Raw genomic sequence first — 17,567 nt, forward strand, 5'->3', positions numbered from 1 at the left:
TGGACTTTATACATTCTGGCTCTGAGGTACGGATTTAATTTAATAGTCAAGTCGAAACTGTGTGCGAATATTAAAAACAAAATATGCATGTGTGTGTGTGCTTAATATGTATCTCCGTTTTAGAAAAATTGAATCACTACAAAGTTATCATCGTATATATAGCTACTTAACCATGTAGGTACGTACCATACTAATATAACGACGCTAATCAAACTCAAATAGAAACAAACACTCGTGCCTGACTTAATGCCAATATTGTTTGCCTTACATAATTGAATGATTTGATAATACATAATAGGAATGTACTTACCGATATATTTTTTATACACTTGTTAATCTCCTTCGTTGTATCAGATTTTCATTGGGTAGAGCATGTCGCTCCAGAAGTTTGCAAAAGTAACAACATATTGATTAACTTGCAGGATTTCACTGAAATTGCATGTGACATGCGTTGCATTAAAATAAGTGTTCGATTCGATTCTCTGCATTTCGTTGCACTTGCAGGTTTGGTTATCAGACAACCCATTTTTCAATATAGTCTTGGGAGTAACCTACCAGAATGGTTCTCAGTCTATCGAATGCTTTGGAGACTGCTACGAGCTGGACTGTTAGTTTAGGGCGTTTAGGCGAAGGCTGGAGATCTGATATAAATAATAGTGCACACTAAACTTTGTCAGTCGTACTTATTTGTTTTCATTGAACTAAGAATATAAACTATTGCAGATGGTATGGTTAGTTGTTAAAATTTAATTAAGCCCTACCGAAGATGCCCAGATCTCAAATTTATATATCGACATGAGCTTAATGTGGGTTTTGTAGAGCTTTATTTTAGTTTACTTTGTGAAAAGTCTTTATCTAAATTCTGAACTCTAAATTTTGATTAGTAAAAGCATAGCCGATTTTTTTTCAATTGCGTTTCTGTGTTATTATATTAATAGTTAAATTAATAAATGATCAGTTTGCCACGTCTGTTAAATTGTAATTATACTATAATAAATATTATTAATCTTCAGCACTTAAAACGTGGTTTTAATTATGTTAATATATTGGCATTCTTAACAGAAGTGCTAAAATTTACAATACACTATTTATTTTATCGTTAAAGCTATAAAAATCGAAAGATACTGCGGGCTTAATGATTCAAAACCTGAAAACATGAAGTCTACTATTTTATTGGTAAGAAAAAAAGCTGTAAATATGTCTCTTGATACTTGTTAGTCATTTATAGTCAGTCGCTCGTTTATACATCTGATAGCGATCTTTGTATTATTTATTGATCCAGTGATTTCCAAAGTGTGCGCTACCCCCCACCAATTACATCTTACTGAATACAGAACTATTCTAACTAACATTTGAAATATTTTGAAGGGGAGTTTTTTGACACAGTCTACTTTAGTTATTTACTATTTATTTAGACAAATACACCATTTTATTTAAGTATCATTAATCCTACTAAAATATGATGCGTACATTTATCTATAAAATTATAAATAATTTCAGAATAAGTTGATTCGAAGAATTATCTCTTAAAATATTCAAATGTCAGTTAGAATAGTAACGTACCCAAGAAAAGTGATTTCAACAGGAAACTGTTAAAATATCTTGTTTTATTTTCTACTCCAGAATCATACAAATCACTGTGTCTTAATAATTTTACAGTTTATTCAATGGATTTTTATCTGAAATAAAGTACTTACGTACATTGGTAAAAGTATGAGTGTACGCATATCTTACAAGTTTATGAAACACCGGTTTTGAATGATCGAGCATCGTTTTAGCTACTGTGGATTCACAATATAATAATATGAAATAATTAAAATAAAAGATAATAATTTTATTTAAATGAGTAAATATTAATTAAAATTTATGATATCTTGAGACACTGTAGGTGTAGATACATACATATTATAAATAATAAGCGATATTTCGATATATTCCGGATATTACCTACATATTATAATAATATTATAATAATTGGTGACTTGGAAAAAGTAATTAATTTAGGGGTACTTACCTACCATCTTAAGCTCGCTAAACCTTGCTTGGTTACGTCCAATGCCATCAAACGATGAAATCGATTCAGCTGTTTTTGGATAATTTCAATTTTAATATATTTTTTCATTCATTCGCCAAAATTTGCCCAAACTTTTGGGCCCAAACAGCGGCAAACACATTTTGAAAATAGTCGATATACTGGACTATTTGTTAGGATAACCTAACTTAACCTAACCTAAACTAAACTAACCCAAACTAGATTCAAGGAAATCGTATATTAATCATGTTAATTAAAATGTCTATGATTTAAAACATTCGAATGTGATTACATATTATTTAGAAAAATAATATTTCAAGACTAGAATTTAAGGGGACACTTCCGGAGCTGGGTTGAGACACATTTTTTGAGAGGCAATTACCTGCCTTGCGTTATTCATCTTAAACCTTTTTCGTAATACCGGGTGTTTAGATAGAGTTTACTTCTAATATTTTCATCTAAAGTGTAAATGCCCAGTCAATCCTTTTATAGTTTATTTTAGGTTTCAACGTTGCTGCCAAAAGTTGGTAAATCTATAATTTAGGTATTTATAGTTTATTTACGGATTTACGGTATTTACGGATTATATGTCTATATATAAATATGTATGCTAGAAAAAAATTCAAGATCATCCGATATAATATTATTATAGAACATGTGCATAAATCACAAAGAAATTAGCATTATGCCTGATTTTAGAGGGCATGTCAAACTTTCAAATTCCAATTACTCCATAACATGATTTCGAGACTTACCAACTTTTGACAGTAATCCCATGCTTATGTTATATTATATTGGGCTACTGCGCTGTGTATGAATTATATCTTTTTTCTTCACTTCATATCGTCTATCGGTGGTTGATTTTTATAATGATTAATTTTTTTTTATTCAACAAATAATTCTATTGGTTATAATATATTTTCTCAGAAGTGTTTTCAAAATTATGTATGTTACATTCTTAAATCTTGTGAATTATTCGTTGAATAAAAAAATAGTTAATTAAAAAATCAAGTAAGTTACAACAAAAAATCTTGGAATGACATCGGTTAATAATTAAAGTAATACCTACTTTGATTTAAAATACAGAAGCCAATCGCCAATGGAGCTCAATTTAAAAAAACGTTTCAGTGAGTATTGAAAAAGCCATTAGTTAAAATTTGTCATAATTTAGTATGACTCCTTTAGTATTGTGGTCAATGTGCGTTTTTTTTTTCAAAAAGATTTTTTCTATTGGTTATAATATATTTTCTCAGAGGTGTTTTCAAAATTATGTATGTTTATATATTATATTGTTCCGGATTGAATAATTTGGAGACGAATGCGAAGTAAAGGAGTAGTCTCCACTAGAGCGGCCAATAATTATTATTGAAGTAGCTCACTGTGAGCAACCTTCACTCTGCCCTGAAAAAAGCAAAGGTCTGTGAGTGTAGGTCTTGTTTGCACAGAAGATAGCTGCATTTAATGGTGGTGAAAATTCACAACTATGTTGGAACAACCTAGAAGTAAAATGAGAATATATTTAATGTAAAGATTATGATTCACCTGCACTTAGGCATGATAATAATTATTACGTACCTATATTCTTATTTCAATGATTTATTTACACTTCCGTACCTCTATTGAATAAAATAATATTTTGTTAGTGCTTTGTTGTGTCTTATCTTTAATATGTTGAGACCACCTTGTTAATATTACGCATTTTTTGCACGGGTCTGACCAGTCATTTTGTTCGGTAGATACATGCTGCATCAAATAGTATTTTTCTATTGCAGAATTCTCCGTAGTTGGTTACCGTTTGATTCGCAATTCGGCAAGGTCGCATACCTGGGAAGGAGGTACCTACCTGACTTTTGTCTCATTTGACATTCAAAATGATAATTATATCACACCATACATACTAGTAGCCGCTGTTATGTCAGTGTGCGTTTCCCATACTGAAGAGTCAAATGACTAATTATAACACGTTGATATTGAAAGTTGTATTGAAACTCATGTTATCTACCTAATAGTGTACAATAATTTATAATGTATAATACCAGCGTAAACTATACTTTAAATAATTCATAATTGATTCCGATTCTATAAGTACTTATATAATAATCAACGGCAATTTTCTCTGACGCAAATAACAAATTGTACAATTTAAAAAAAATACATATTTCTGCCTATGCTTTAGCATACTCAATTATAAATGTGTTTTAGTGTTAGTTAGTTATGAAATCCTATGTTGATCCTTGTCAGCTTATTATGAATATGGTCAAATTTAACGCGAAATAGTTGTTGACCATTCCCTTAGTCTAATTCACAAGTCTAGTAGATCCGCGTTCTGTATTCAAATACACATTTCGTGGCCGACAGCTTCAAAAATGATTTTTTTTAACCATAGGTGCCTACATAGTGTAGGTAAATAGATTATGTGGACATAACCTGATATGCGTATCACCTTATAATTATTTAAATACCTACATTTTATTATAATACAGCCTGCGCAATCATTTATCAAAACCCATATGATTATATTTGCCAAAGCAACAAAGTCTTCATACGCGAATTGCTAATTTCGATTCTGAATATCGCGATATCGTTTATCGAATAACGAGTCCTTAATTTGTTTATTCATTTCAGACGAGTGGAAAATTATAATACTGAAAAAAAAAACATAATTTATAGAACAAGATTTTTTTACGTGGGTAATGCTTACGTTTAACAAGACAAAACCATTTGTATAAATTGCGAATTGTAAGTAGTATATAAACTTGTTAGTGCGTATTTATATAATTAACGGCGAGACAACTCCTTCAATAAGGGTGGATGACGATTAGTAGATAGAAACTGATTAAAATTTCTCATATACTTTATGTATAAAATAGCAACGAACGTCTATTTATTTCATTCGACAGTGCGGCGCCTAATTGTCCTGGCACCCTGTTGTCCCATCCCCTTCAATAATCAAAGAAGTTTGATAATCGAAATGGATTAGTATTAAAGGTAGGTACAGAATTCTAGTCCCATGTAACACCATTACAATTTCAAAATACGAACAATGTTACCCAGTCTATTTATTTCATTCGACAGTGCGGCGTCCAAATGTCCTGGCGCCCAGTTGTCCCATCCCCTTAAATAATCAAACAAGTTTGATAATCGAAATGGATGAGTGTTCATGGTACAGCATTCTAGTCCCTTGTAGCAGCATTACAATTTCAAGACGATGTTACCCAGTCTATATTACTGACTTCATCATATTATTACGTTACAGGATAGGATCATAGAGAAAGCATACGGTTGCGCAAATTCCGTCGGTCCGTTACCACGTCCCATGCCTCCCGCCATATGAGACCTGCAGCGCGTATTAGGGTTTAGGGTGAGAGAGGTCAGCCAAGATGCCAGAATCTTTGCGGCTGTGCCAGAAGGGGGGGAAGTATCACCCTATCTAGCAGTGGCAAAGGGTGCACACTAAACTTTGTCAGTCATACTTATTTGTTTTCGTTGAACTAATAATATGTACAAATTACAGATGGTGTTGGTTAGTTTTTAAAACACAGCAAATCCCTGCCTAAATCATAATAGATAGAATTTATTTATCTATTATGGCTTGGTTAGGCAGGGTTTAATTAAATTTTAAACACTAACCAACACTATCTGCAATTTGTATTCTTAGTTCAATGAAAACAAAATATAACTATGATTGACAAAGTCTGCACTATTTTACAACGTTTTTATTAGGTCGTATTCTTGTTTGTCCGGTGGTTGTTTATCCAGTACAAATCTTGCAATCAATTTTTAACTAACTTTCCGACTAGCAAGACATTTGAAACTTTTAGAATATATCAGAACACGATGCCAATGCATTATTTTAATACTTTTAGCCATCTTTAAGTAGAATTGAATTCATTTTCAGTTAATTTTGTTTTGTATGAAAAGTTATTTCGGAAGAAATCTGTAATCCAATCCACTATTATTGGTTGCTAGGGGACTGGGGTCCTAGCAACTAAATTATTAATATATACGTGCGTTACTATGGAAATCAATATGACATGTCAAAATGACATTTCAGTATTATTTCTATCAAGTACAAATTTTTTTGATCGTTTAAGCTAGTCAAGTCAAGTTTATATGATTCAACAAAAAATTTAAAAACGTTGTATATAAAAAGTTCTTTTTATCTTGTAATTATTTGTTTGATCTCGACAGCCTACCTTCATCCTTCGCCACTGTCGCATGGGAACCGAATATCTCGAACCTCCACTTCTATGGCTTGACTAAGGCAGGGTGAAGTGTCCTTCGTGGTTACATCAGTCATACGGGACAGTCGTGGCAGCTCACGAACTCAAGTTATTATGACGCGGTCATGTTGGTGTAACTCGATTCGGCGAAGACATCGATTCTTAATGCTCAAAGGTCGTGAACGTTAGGTTTTGGTAAGACACTACATCTTACAACCACAGTGAGCGAGGAAAATCGTCTATATTAGGAAAAAATATGTAATAGAAGTACAAATTAATGTGCTTTTCGACGCCGCTACAGAAGAAATTGTTATCTAGTTGCAGTTTTTCTCTGACGTAAGCATATCTGATTTTTTGCAAGCTTTTTCGAATCTTCAGTTTCAAGGACTTCCACCTGTATCCTTTTTTATTTCGTTCATTCAGTCATAAAAGTCAAACACATATCTTTCTTTCTTAAATATAAATTGTGCATGGATTCGGTCCAGACAAGATAATTTTACGTCCAACTTCTCTACTACTGAATAGAATCATCTACTTGATTATATGTGCAATGATATGATATCATTCATATCCTCAGGGAATGTCCTCATACGTCAATTTAAACGGGAGAGTTTTTTCAGTTGATCTGACACGTCTTGATTGAACCGGTCGGCTATTGAGACATTGTTTCTACGATGAATACTTTCTTAAGCCCAGTTCACACCGACTAAGATTTTCCCGTAAGCAAACAAACTGTATACTAATATTATTATATAAATGCCCATGTTTTTTTTAATATTCTATTATTTATTATAGTCACATGTGTAAATTTATTGACAAAAAAGATACTGTATGTGGAAATGAAGTGATTAGTGATTTTTTAGAATGTTGTTTTGATTTTTTTTTAAATAATTATACGATTTGGACTGTCTAAACTTTATTTTAATACCAATAGATGTACGTTTAGTTTAAAACAGATTGTTGTGGACGTGAATTTGTGTATCGGGAAACGTTTACAAACAATAATTGTGTTAGTTCTTTATTAGAAGATTAATTTTGGTCTTTATCTTACGTTTTTCATCAATAATTCTTGCCCGTAATAGATTACCAACGATGGCCGCGCGGCTTAAGCGTCGACCTATAGCATAGCGGGTCCCAAGTTTGAATCCTGGGTCTGGAAAGTACACAAATTGTTTTTCAATGTGTGTATGAGTCAGAGTATGGACCTAATAGGTTGAGCAAGTGGCTGACATCCATTTCTCGTAAAAACCTGTTATTACAAACCTCCACTCTGTGGAGGCCCATATGATTTTATTAGGATCGGATATGGTCGGAAAAATAGATTACATCACTGTCGAATATTTACACCAAATCTTTGATGGCTGCCTAACGTTCGTTACGGCTTTAATATTCATCAGTGAAACGGCAAATAATTTCCAACAATATGTGGGACGAAATTTCGCAATCGTTGCCAATCGGAGAGCGGTAGTCAAGATGTGATCACGTCAATTTGTTTTGTGATGGCGTCGGAGGAATATATTTTTATATCGTGTACCTAAACATGACTAAAAACGTTACTCATGTACTCGAAAAAGAAAACATGTCAATGAATATAATTATTATTATTATTTCTAATAGAACAATAAACATAACATTAAATGGACGCATGTTGAATTTTTATGATAAATTATGTTTTATTCGACACGCGTCGTATGATCTTTTTAGACCATGCCTCAGCTGAAGTATAGCCTTAAGCAAGTCAAAATACTCGTTTCATACTGTCTAAGACTTAAAGTTTAGTTGGTTTTTAAAGATAGTGGGTACAAAGATTCTAAGTGTAAGGCTTCAGTGGCGGCGCTTTGCAATGCGAGGCGTGCAGCGTGGATATTGTGTTCACTGTTTTAACAAGAACGCCGCATGCCTCGCTCAGTGGGACCGTATGCTAATGATTTCTTTTTGTATTTCAGCGGCGGGAGCTAGCTCAGACATGGGAAGTGAGCATTACTGCCTGAGGTGGAACAATCATCAGAGCAACCTGTTGGGGGTGTTCAGCCAGCTTCTGCAGGACGAGAGCTTGGTCGACGTCACGCTCGCTTGTTCTGAGGGAGCCTCCATCAGGGCGCATAAGGTGATCAAACTCAACATCACATTTTTTAATAATCATCAATTCTCTCCAGATATATTATAATTTATAATATACGTATATATATTATTATTATATTTGACGTGAATTTCTCAAAAATAAATGATTGATTTTCATTATTAAAATGTTTGCGAAATGCACGAAATGTTATAATAATTGATAATATTATGTGCATGACAATCTTTGATTATTTTCAAAACTCGACTTCGTTTCATTATATTATAAAGATTACGTACTACCACTATATTATTTTATCGTTCTCTATGCATGCATAGCATCAATCTATGGCAATCTATACTTATATAATAATAATATTTAAGTAGGTAATTATTGCCATTGTTTTTTAATTTTTTAAACTTTTGATCATCGTTTTGACAAATTCCATGATATACGCCTACCTAATATATTATAAGCAATAAATATAGTAAGTTTGTTTCGATATAACTCAAAAACTTTAAAAATTTTGATGAAACTTGCATAGAATACAGACTACATTGTTGGTATCAATTTCTACCTCCCAAGTTTTTTCTTGATATCTCAAAATACTCCAAAGTTACAAGATAAATCTTATCGAAAATAATACATTGGCAACAATTCACCTCGGATAGGTAAAATAGTCAGAGAGCAGCAGTGGAGTCGTAGGTGCCGTAAAAAGCGCGAGGTTGTCATCTAATCGTCGTCGATCGCGCATGCTCCTTCGAGCTCTAAGTCAACTGTGATACTGACGCATGTGTCTAAACTGAAGGCACCGATTAAATTTTCATATATATAAGGGCTGGGTAGAGGGCGCGCGCCTATATTCGACCGCCGTTTATCTCATTGATTTGAAAAAAAAATCGTTCTATTTCTTCATTTTGTACATCGCTGTAATTTTTATTTCCGGTACAATACAAATTGCTAAAATTTTCTTAAAAAATATATCCTGATGCAGATCACTGTATAATCCTGCGAGACGTTGTGCCAAAGTTAATAAAAAGTTTTAATATTAATACTATCGACCGAAGGTACTTGATGGAATTTGAATTTAAATTCTAATAGATTTAGTTTTGTACTATATGCATAAACACCATGTTACGTTACGAGAATGTCTATTAGTAATAAATCTTAGTACTTCTTATTGGTGAATAAATTGTATTTACAACACAAACGTAGACTCACCAAACAAACCCGCTCTCCGCCATACTCGGTTTTCATTGAGCGTACCAAGAGCTTTACGTTTGGTGTGAAGCACCAGCAGGTTTTTACGCCTGCAAATGTCTCAGAAGCAATTATCCAAAAACTGAGGTAGCCACGCACTCAAGTGTGTTTGGACTGTATTTAAATTAACTTATTTAAAAAAAAATCTGCTCGTAGAAGAGATAATCACGGATAACTAACAAAAACAGTTATAATTTAAAAAGTATTGCAAAATAAGGGTAATTAAAAACTGACAGAACATAATTTGTGTATTTTAGGTGGTCCTGTCCGCGTGCTCCTCCTACTTCCAATCGCTGTTCGTGGACCACCCGTCTCGGCATCCCATCGTGATCCTGAAGGACGTCCACTTCTCGGAGCTGCGCACGCTCGTCGAGTTCATGTATAAAGGCGAAGTGAACGTCGAGTACTGTCAGCTGTCGGCCCTGCTCAAAACGGCCGAGAGCCTCAAAGTGAAAGGACTGGCCGAGATGACCAACCTCAACTCCTCCGCGGCGGCTGCGACGGGAGTACCAGACGTCGAGAGCGGAGACGGCAGCGCAGGGATCGCCCCACCGTCCTCCCAACCCCAAGACTTAGCCATGTCTAGAGCAAACGCCCAGCCGCAAGACCAAGCCTCACGAGACGAACAAAGCCCACCTAGAGGATCACCTTTACTGCACGTTAGAAGACCGCGTATGGACTCGAGGCATGAGTCGAGACACGAATCAAGACTCGAGTCCAGGCATGAATCTAGACTCGAGTCCAGACATGAATCGAGACTCGAGTCTAGGCACGAGTCACGGCATGAGCCCAGGCACGAACCCAGGCATGAACCGCATAGGGAACCAATGACGAGAGACCCGGGGGGGAAGGAAGAACCGCCTGATGAAATAATGAGAACTAGCTCGCCCGAGGATGAGCTTTCATCGTTACATTCGAACTGCGGACATAGTGATAACATAGGTGTATATTGTATTTTAACTATTAAATTATTCGTTTAATTTACAAATTGAATACCACTTTTTACTACGTTTTTCTTAGCTCGTATTCTTGTTTGTCCGGTGGTTGTTTATCCAGTACAAATCTTTCAATCGATTTTTAACTAACTTCCCGACTAGCTAGATATTTTAAACTTTTAGAATATATCAGAACACGATGCCAATGCATTTTCTAAATACTTTTAGCCATCTTAAAGTAGAATTGAATTAATTTTCAGTTAATTCTGTTTTGTATGAAAAGTTATTTCGGAAAAAATTCGTAAAAAGTAAAACACTAGTATTGGTTGCTAAAGGGGTGATTGCAACTAAATTATCAATATATACCTACGTTCGTTACCATGGAAATCAAAATGACATTTCAGTATTCTATATTTGTTTGTTTTGTTGCAAAATAGCAAACAAATGATTTGTTGACAATTGCCTTATTTGTCCTAAATTATTAATACATAGAATTGTCAAGTTTATATGATTCAACAGAAAATTTAAAAACGTGGTATATAAAAAGTTCTTTTTATCTTGTAATTATTATGATTAATTTGGCATATTTAACTATTTTTTAGACTCACTCACATACAGAGCTTAAAGCTAAGAATATTATTATAGGAAGAAAGCAATGAATTATTATTATTCATTTCACATGAGCCAACCAAACTTTCAAAGTATCATTTCATGTTTCTAATATATTTAAAATAAAAAAAAATATAATACATACTGTCTTCAGTTACAATTTCCATTTTGATCAAATATATAATATGTTCACAAGATATTAAGGGGGGACATGCTCGTCGAAGGTCAAAATTGAGTTTTTATTGTATTTTCAAACCATGATCCTGGACACTCCTTAAACGTTGTAGATAATCTATTTATATAATTTTGAAGCCTTATTATCCTTTATAGTTATTTTAAACATTTGATGACTGCATAAAGTATTTTTGTTACATAAAATAGTATTCTTTTAAACCTCTCGCTCTAATGTTTTAGAAAATAGTCATATTTCGGTACATAACTGTGCAGTGGTGTTAAGATTTTTTACATTTATTAATTTTTAAACGCATTTATAAAACCATTAGTATAATTTATTATGAGATAATTTTTGTAAAATATTCACGATAAAAAATTATATTGATAATCTCTGTGATCCCAAATTTGACAATAATTAGGCATTTTATTATTCAAAAAATCGGCAAGATTAACACATTTGAAGATAATTCTAAAGCTACTTATTATAAGCTATGTCTTTGACCATTCAAGTGTGATAAACATCTTATGAATAATTATTGCTTTATAATAATTATTGACCTAAGCATAAGGTAGTGTTTTTTTGAAATACGCCATTTCTTTTGTCATTCCCCAGTGGTTAAGCTAAAACATACAGCCGTAGCCATAAATTGACAAACTATAATTGAAGTAGGGAGTAAAATGATATTGACGCGCGTGTTTGAACATGTACCTAACCGAATTTTTTTTTATTTTTTTTTTAAACGGTACATGTTCAAACACGCGCGTCAATATCATTTTACTCCTTACTTCAATTATAGTTTGTCAATTTATGGCTACGGCTGTATATTTTAGCTTTACCACTGGGGAATGACAAAAGAAATGGCGTATTTCAAAAAAACACTACCTTATGCTTAGGTCAATAATTATTATAAAGCAATAATTATTCATAAGATGTTTATCACACTTGAATGGTGAAAGACATAGCTTATAATAAGTAGCTTTAGAATCATCTTCAAATGTGTTAATCTTGCCGATTTTTTGAATAATAAAAAGCCTAATTCTTGTCAAATTTGGGATCACAGAGATTATCAATATAATTTTTTATCGTGAATATTTTACAAAAATTATCTCGTAATAAATTATACTAATGGTTTTATAAATGCGTTTAAAAATTAATAAATGTAAAAAATCTTAACACCTCTGCACAATTATGTACCGAAATATGACTATTTTCTAAAACATTAGAGCGAGAGGTTTAAAAGAATACTATTTTATATAACAAAAATACTTTATGCAGTCATTAAATGTTTAAAATAACTATAAAGGATAATAAGGCTTCAAAATTATATAAATAGATTATCTACAACGTTTAAGGAGTGTCCAGGATCATGGTTTGAAAATACAATAAAAACTCAATTTTGACCTTCGACGAGCATGTCCCCCCTTAACAATGACTACTTAGCTCAAATTTGAATAATCTAATTTAACTTCTTTTTAATTATTTCAGGTTTAAATATGAGTATAAGCACGAATAACAATAGTTCAACATTAATGTCATGTAATCCAGTGGAAATGCGGCTTGGAGGATTATCAGGGCTGACCACCGTGGGAGGAGAGCCAATCGCAGGACCATCAGGGCTACCACCTGTCCAGCAAGTGCCGTTGGTAAGCATTTTTCATTTTCATTAAAATTCTACAAAAATCTCCCTCTGTATGTGAAATAAGTTTATGTTATAAAAACCCAATATGTACTGTGGTCAGTCGGGAAGATTTATTTTTGGAGTGTAAATAATGTTAAAATGTACTCCGTAACCCCAAGCTTAACGGACAACACATACTGAGAGTGGTTCTGGAATTATTGGTCACGTCAAATGGCGCGCGCGTCGGGTTGGTTGTGCATATATACGTCGCTTGGTGTTACAGTGTATATCGGCCCTGAAATTAAATCTTCCCGACTCGCCACAGTACCTATTTACGCAGTAGTTTTTAATATTATAAATAAACATTATATTTCCATTTATCATCACTGTTTTATCAATAAGAATGCAGATGAAAATACAATTAAATTTTGAAAGATCATTTTTGTATTTCTGTATATTTAGTAAAAATAATTACTATTTTTGTTCCATGTGAGCCTCCACAGAGTTAACAGACTTTTAACGAGTAATAAAAGTAACCCCTTGTCTAACTCTATTGGATTATTTCACTTGATCAAATACACATTGGCCTAAATGATATTAATATCTATGTAACATTTTTTTTTTAAATTGGACTTTGAAATTTTCAGTCGCTAAAAAAAGAGGTTGATTGGGACAGATTGCCTGACGACAAAAGTGGGGGAGAGAGTTCATCTGATTATCGACATCCCTTACATGAATCTGTGAGTACGCCAATTATTCTAAAGTAATTATTGTATGTTTATCGTAATTTTATTCAAAATAAAACTGTCAATTGTTGGCGACACTTGTAAGCATTTCGTTAGTTCAGTATACTTATTCCACTTAAAAACATAGATAGAAAAATAGCAATGCGTGGATAGAATACGCCCATGGTAAAGTAGACAGATACATGTGCATTATAATCAGGGCTCGGGAAGAAGGTTTTTTTAGCAGAATAGTAATGTTGCACACACACGACAACCATTTGTTAGTGAGACATGCCGTATGTCAGATGTTCATTACGGGGACGATCTGGACAAGAAGATTTGATGCTGGTGTTACAGACCACTAGCCGCGGAGTATCTGTGTCACCAACAAGCGGTTGTCGTGTGCAGCGTGACTTGGTGCATCTGTAAGAATAAGCTTGCCGCAGGATAATTCCTGCATTCAAGTTACGTTTAGGCAAAAAAAATACAGTGCATGCATTAGTAATTCAAGCGTGATATATTCAAGCAGTCGCATTTATTTTTATTTGCCTGCGTGCGCACTGATGAATAATGATGCCCATTCATTATTAATATAATAATCTTGCACGTGCGTATATTATGGTCAGTAGTTACGACAACTAGAAACTGTAAAATTCACATAGGATTTGATGCATTTACAATGTTGCATACATTTTAACAATTATTCAGTTACATACTAGATTTATTGTACAGGTAAAAAAAGTTCCTCAAAATAGAATTTAAACAAAATGAATACTATTTTTAATGATTGGTTTGGTGATTTTTTTTAATTGCATTTTAAAATAAATTTCACGACAACAGATCAGTAACTTATTATCATAACTAATTACGAAAAATATTTTAATTTTTATTTTATAATTTGGAATGACCATTTTATATTAAAAATAAATTGTATAAGCTTTGTTCAATTTAGTGAGTTTTTTATTATTCAAAATATTATAGAAAAAAAACTAGTATTTATACATTTAAATTTTTACAAAATTTGATTATTTGTATGTAGTCCATAGACAGTTATTGTACGTTATAAAAAAGTATCTGATAAAGTGGATAGGTATATATTTCTTCAATATATTTTTTAAATCATTTTATTGGTATATCAATAATTATTTATTCTTGACTGAAAGACACATTAAGTAAATTAGAACATATAAAGATCAGGACCGGCCTCCTATTTTATTGAGACTTAATAATGTCCTTCTAAGCATATATAATATAGTATAACATGAATCAAATAATTGTATTTTTCACTAATTTATACCAAAGCTAAATAATTGATGTGTCTGCTGAACAAGTACTACGTCGTTAGCATGTTTAAAAGATGTATTTATTTTTATAATTTCTTGCTTGTATTTTGTAGTGCTATTATTGCATGCTTTTGTGTGATTATTTAAATATTTTCTACAATAAATTAATTGATTACGCATTAAAAAAAATATGGTTTTATAATAACCAATAATTATATTAATTATCAATTGAAGCAAATGTTTTTTTATTGGGATTAATAGATATGTTGTCTTTTTTTGTAAGTTCAAATTTCAAAAACGGTATTTTTGTGTAAGTATTTATTTTTTTGAAAAGGCTCGTGTGCACATATTATATGCGTAAGTGTTGGTGTTGAATTATGTTCTTTTATATTATTGCATGCTAAATCAATGTGCTATGCTACTAAACATACGTTCCCTTTCTATGCCTTGCTGTCAAGAAGTTGACCTTCGTTTTTTGGCCATGGTTGTTTTTATTCATATATATATTTTACGTATAATATATATCATTTTTGTTATTTTTCTGATCGCATAACGAAACTGCGTGTCCGCGCGATACCGGCCCCGGTCAGCGGCGCCGACGCTGATTTTAATCCCTAACGGATTCGGGCTGCGACTCTTCGCTTTGCAGCCCGCGCCGCATACCTCCTGCACTCTCTGCCAAACAAAAATGAGCGTCAACTTCTCAAACATGTTTTTGTCGGTAACTTAACGATCGAAAAGAAAATAAAAAAAAATGTTAATCAATCGCATTCCGGCATCCGAGTCTTTTCGGAAACAGTACATTAAATATATTAGTCGTAGTCGAGTAGTAAAACGCACCGCAGTGGCGCCCAACGCGAGGCGACCGGAAAAGAAGTTGATGTTCTTTTTTGTGGTTGCAGGAGTCTTTTGACGGGGGCAGTGGGGGAGGGGGAGGAGGTCCGGGTTCGATCGGGGCCCGCGACGGGGAAGGCCGGTTGTACCCCTGCATGTACTGCGGGGCGGGATTCCCGCATCAGAGCAAATTAACCAGACACATCTTGTCTCATTCACTGGAGACGCTCAAGTACCGAGAGGCGGTGTTGGGCAGGACGCTGCCCTTGCCTCCTATGGGGCCGCTCCTGGACGCGTCGTACGCCCCGCCTCCTCCTCCCGAAGACCATCCGTTGGATATGGAGCTTGGATCGGTAGAGCCGGGCAATGTAGTGTTGTGCAAGTTCTGCGGTAAAAGCTTTCCTGACGTGTCGTCGCTGATAGCTCATCTGCCGGTCCACACGGGGGACCGACCCTTCAAGTGTGAGTTCTGCGGAAAAGCCTTCAAGCTGCGTCATCATATGAAAGATCACTGCCGAGTTCACACGGGTAAGTTCCATAACAACATATTCTATTTATGAAATATTAACGTCGATGATGGTGAGAAGAACATACACACACTCATAGAAATTAATAGTATCGTAGAGGAAGTCTTTTTTGAACAATTATTATTAGTATAATTGTAGAGGCATACAATTTACGTGAATTTTATAACTTCGATGCAAATATATTTTTTAAATCATTTCCAAAATTTATTCGAAAACCATTCTTTATTTTTTGCTTTAGTTTCATCTAGGTATATAATATGATAGGCAATTTGTAGTATTAGTTCAATGAAAACAAAATACGTATGACTGACAAAGTTCAGTGCCTACTATATTTGTCATATCGATGGTGAGAAATTGACTACTCGTAACCCAGTTTCGCGTTAAAGTTGACCATCCGTAACCACCATTTTCACTACTTTACAGGGGAGCAATAAAAAATTAAAACTGAATAAAACGAAAAGTATTGAAAATAAAGCAAAACCAAAAAAAAATCTTTGTATAAATAGTGAAACAATATTTTTATTTATCAGATAATGTTAATATTTTTATGAAACATATAAGTTATTGACGAAAATATATCTTACGAGGTTACAATATCCGACAAAAGAAGCTTAATTCTATGATACGATGAAACAGTTCATACTAAATGGAACCTCTCAATCAGTTTGATTTATTGTGATGAGGGAGACTATCATAGAATGCGTGGCATTCTTCGAGTATTACATTTTTTATTCCTGCAAATCTTGAAATTTTGAAAAAACTGCCGAACGTGTCACATACGAGCTACCAACTTTTAAAATGCGTCATTCTACAATGCAATGAAGATATTTAATGTTGACACCTCGTTAACCGTAACGTTAATTCCTCGTAACTTAAACCTTTTCCATTAACACCTATACATTATGGTTACAAGGTAACTACTTTTGTTATTATGTTCAGTTTTATGATATTTGTTGTAACTTTGAGTTAACAGATAGGTAGGTATTGAAAATCTGAACAAGTTGGCATTCATAGTCCATTTTGGCTAAAAAAATGGGTTACGAAGGGTCAACTTTTAACTCAAAACTGGGTTACGAGTAGTCAAATTTTCTCCATCGATATAACATAATCTATTTTCGTTATTTTATTTCAATTTAAAAGATCTCAATATTATTACGGATAATTAGTCGATGATTAAATATTATAAAACGAGGTGATGTTTATAAAACATTTTGAAAAAGTGCACATTTCATAATACACTACTGTGATATTATCTTGGGATTAAAATATACGCGAGAGAGACTAAAC

General features: G+C 33.3%; 1 protein-coding gene across 4 annotated transcripts in view; it reads left to right on the forward strand.

Moving 5' to 3' along the window:
* mamo (maternal gene required for meiosis) overlaps nucleotides 1-17,567 on the forward strand; it is a 150,779-nt gene that overhangs the window by 116,918 nt on the left and 16,294 nt on the right. For all 4 annotated transcript variants that reach the window (XM_085952434.1, XM_085952456.1, XM_085952442.1 and 1 more), the window contains 4 exons: nucleotides 8,202-8,362; nucleotides 9,832-10,516; nucleotides 12,779-12,936; nucleotides 13,559-13,651. In XM_085952434.1, the coding sequence (XP_085808560.1) occupies nucleotides 8,222-8,362; nucleotides 9,832-10,516; nucleotides 12,779-12,936; nucleotides 13,559-13,651 (1,077 nt within the window). In that variant the 5' untranslated portion in view covers nucleotides 8,202-8,221. The remainder of the gene's footprint in view (nucleotides 1-8,201; nucleotides 8,363-9,831; nucleotides 10,517-12,778; nucleotides 12,937-13,558; nucleotides 13,652-17,567) is intronic.

The sequence above is a fragment of the Rhyacophila brunnea genome, unplaced genomic scaffold, assembly GCF_057557595.1.
Source record: "Rhyacophila brunnea isolate RB1 unplaced genomic scaffold, BYU_Rbru_1.0 scaffold_10, whole genome shotgun sequence".
NCBI lineage: Eukaryota > Metazoa > Arthropoda > Insecta > Trichoptera > Rhyacophilidae > Rhyacophila > Rhyacophila brunnea.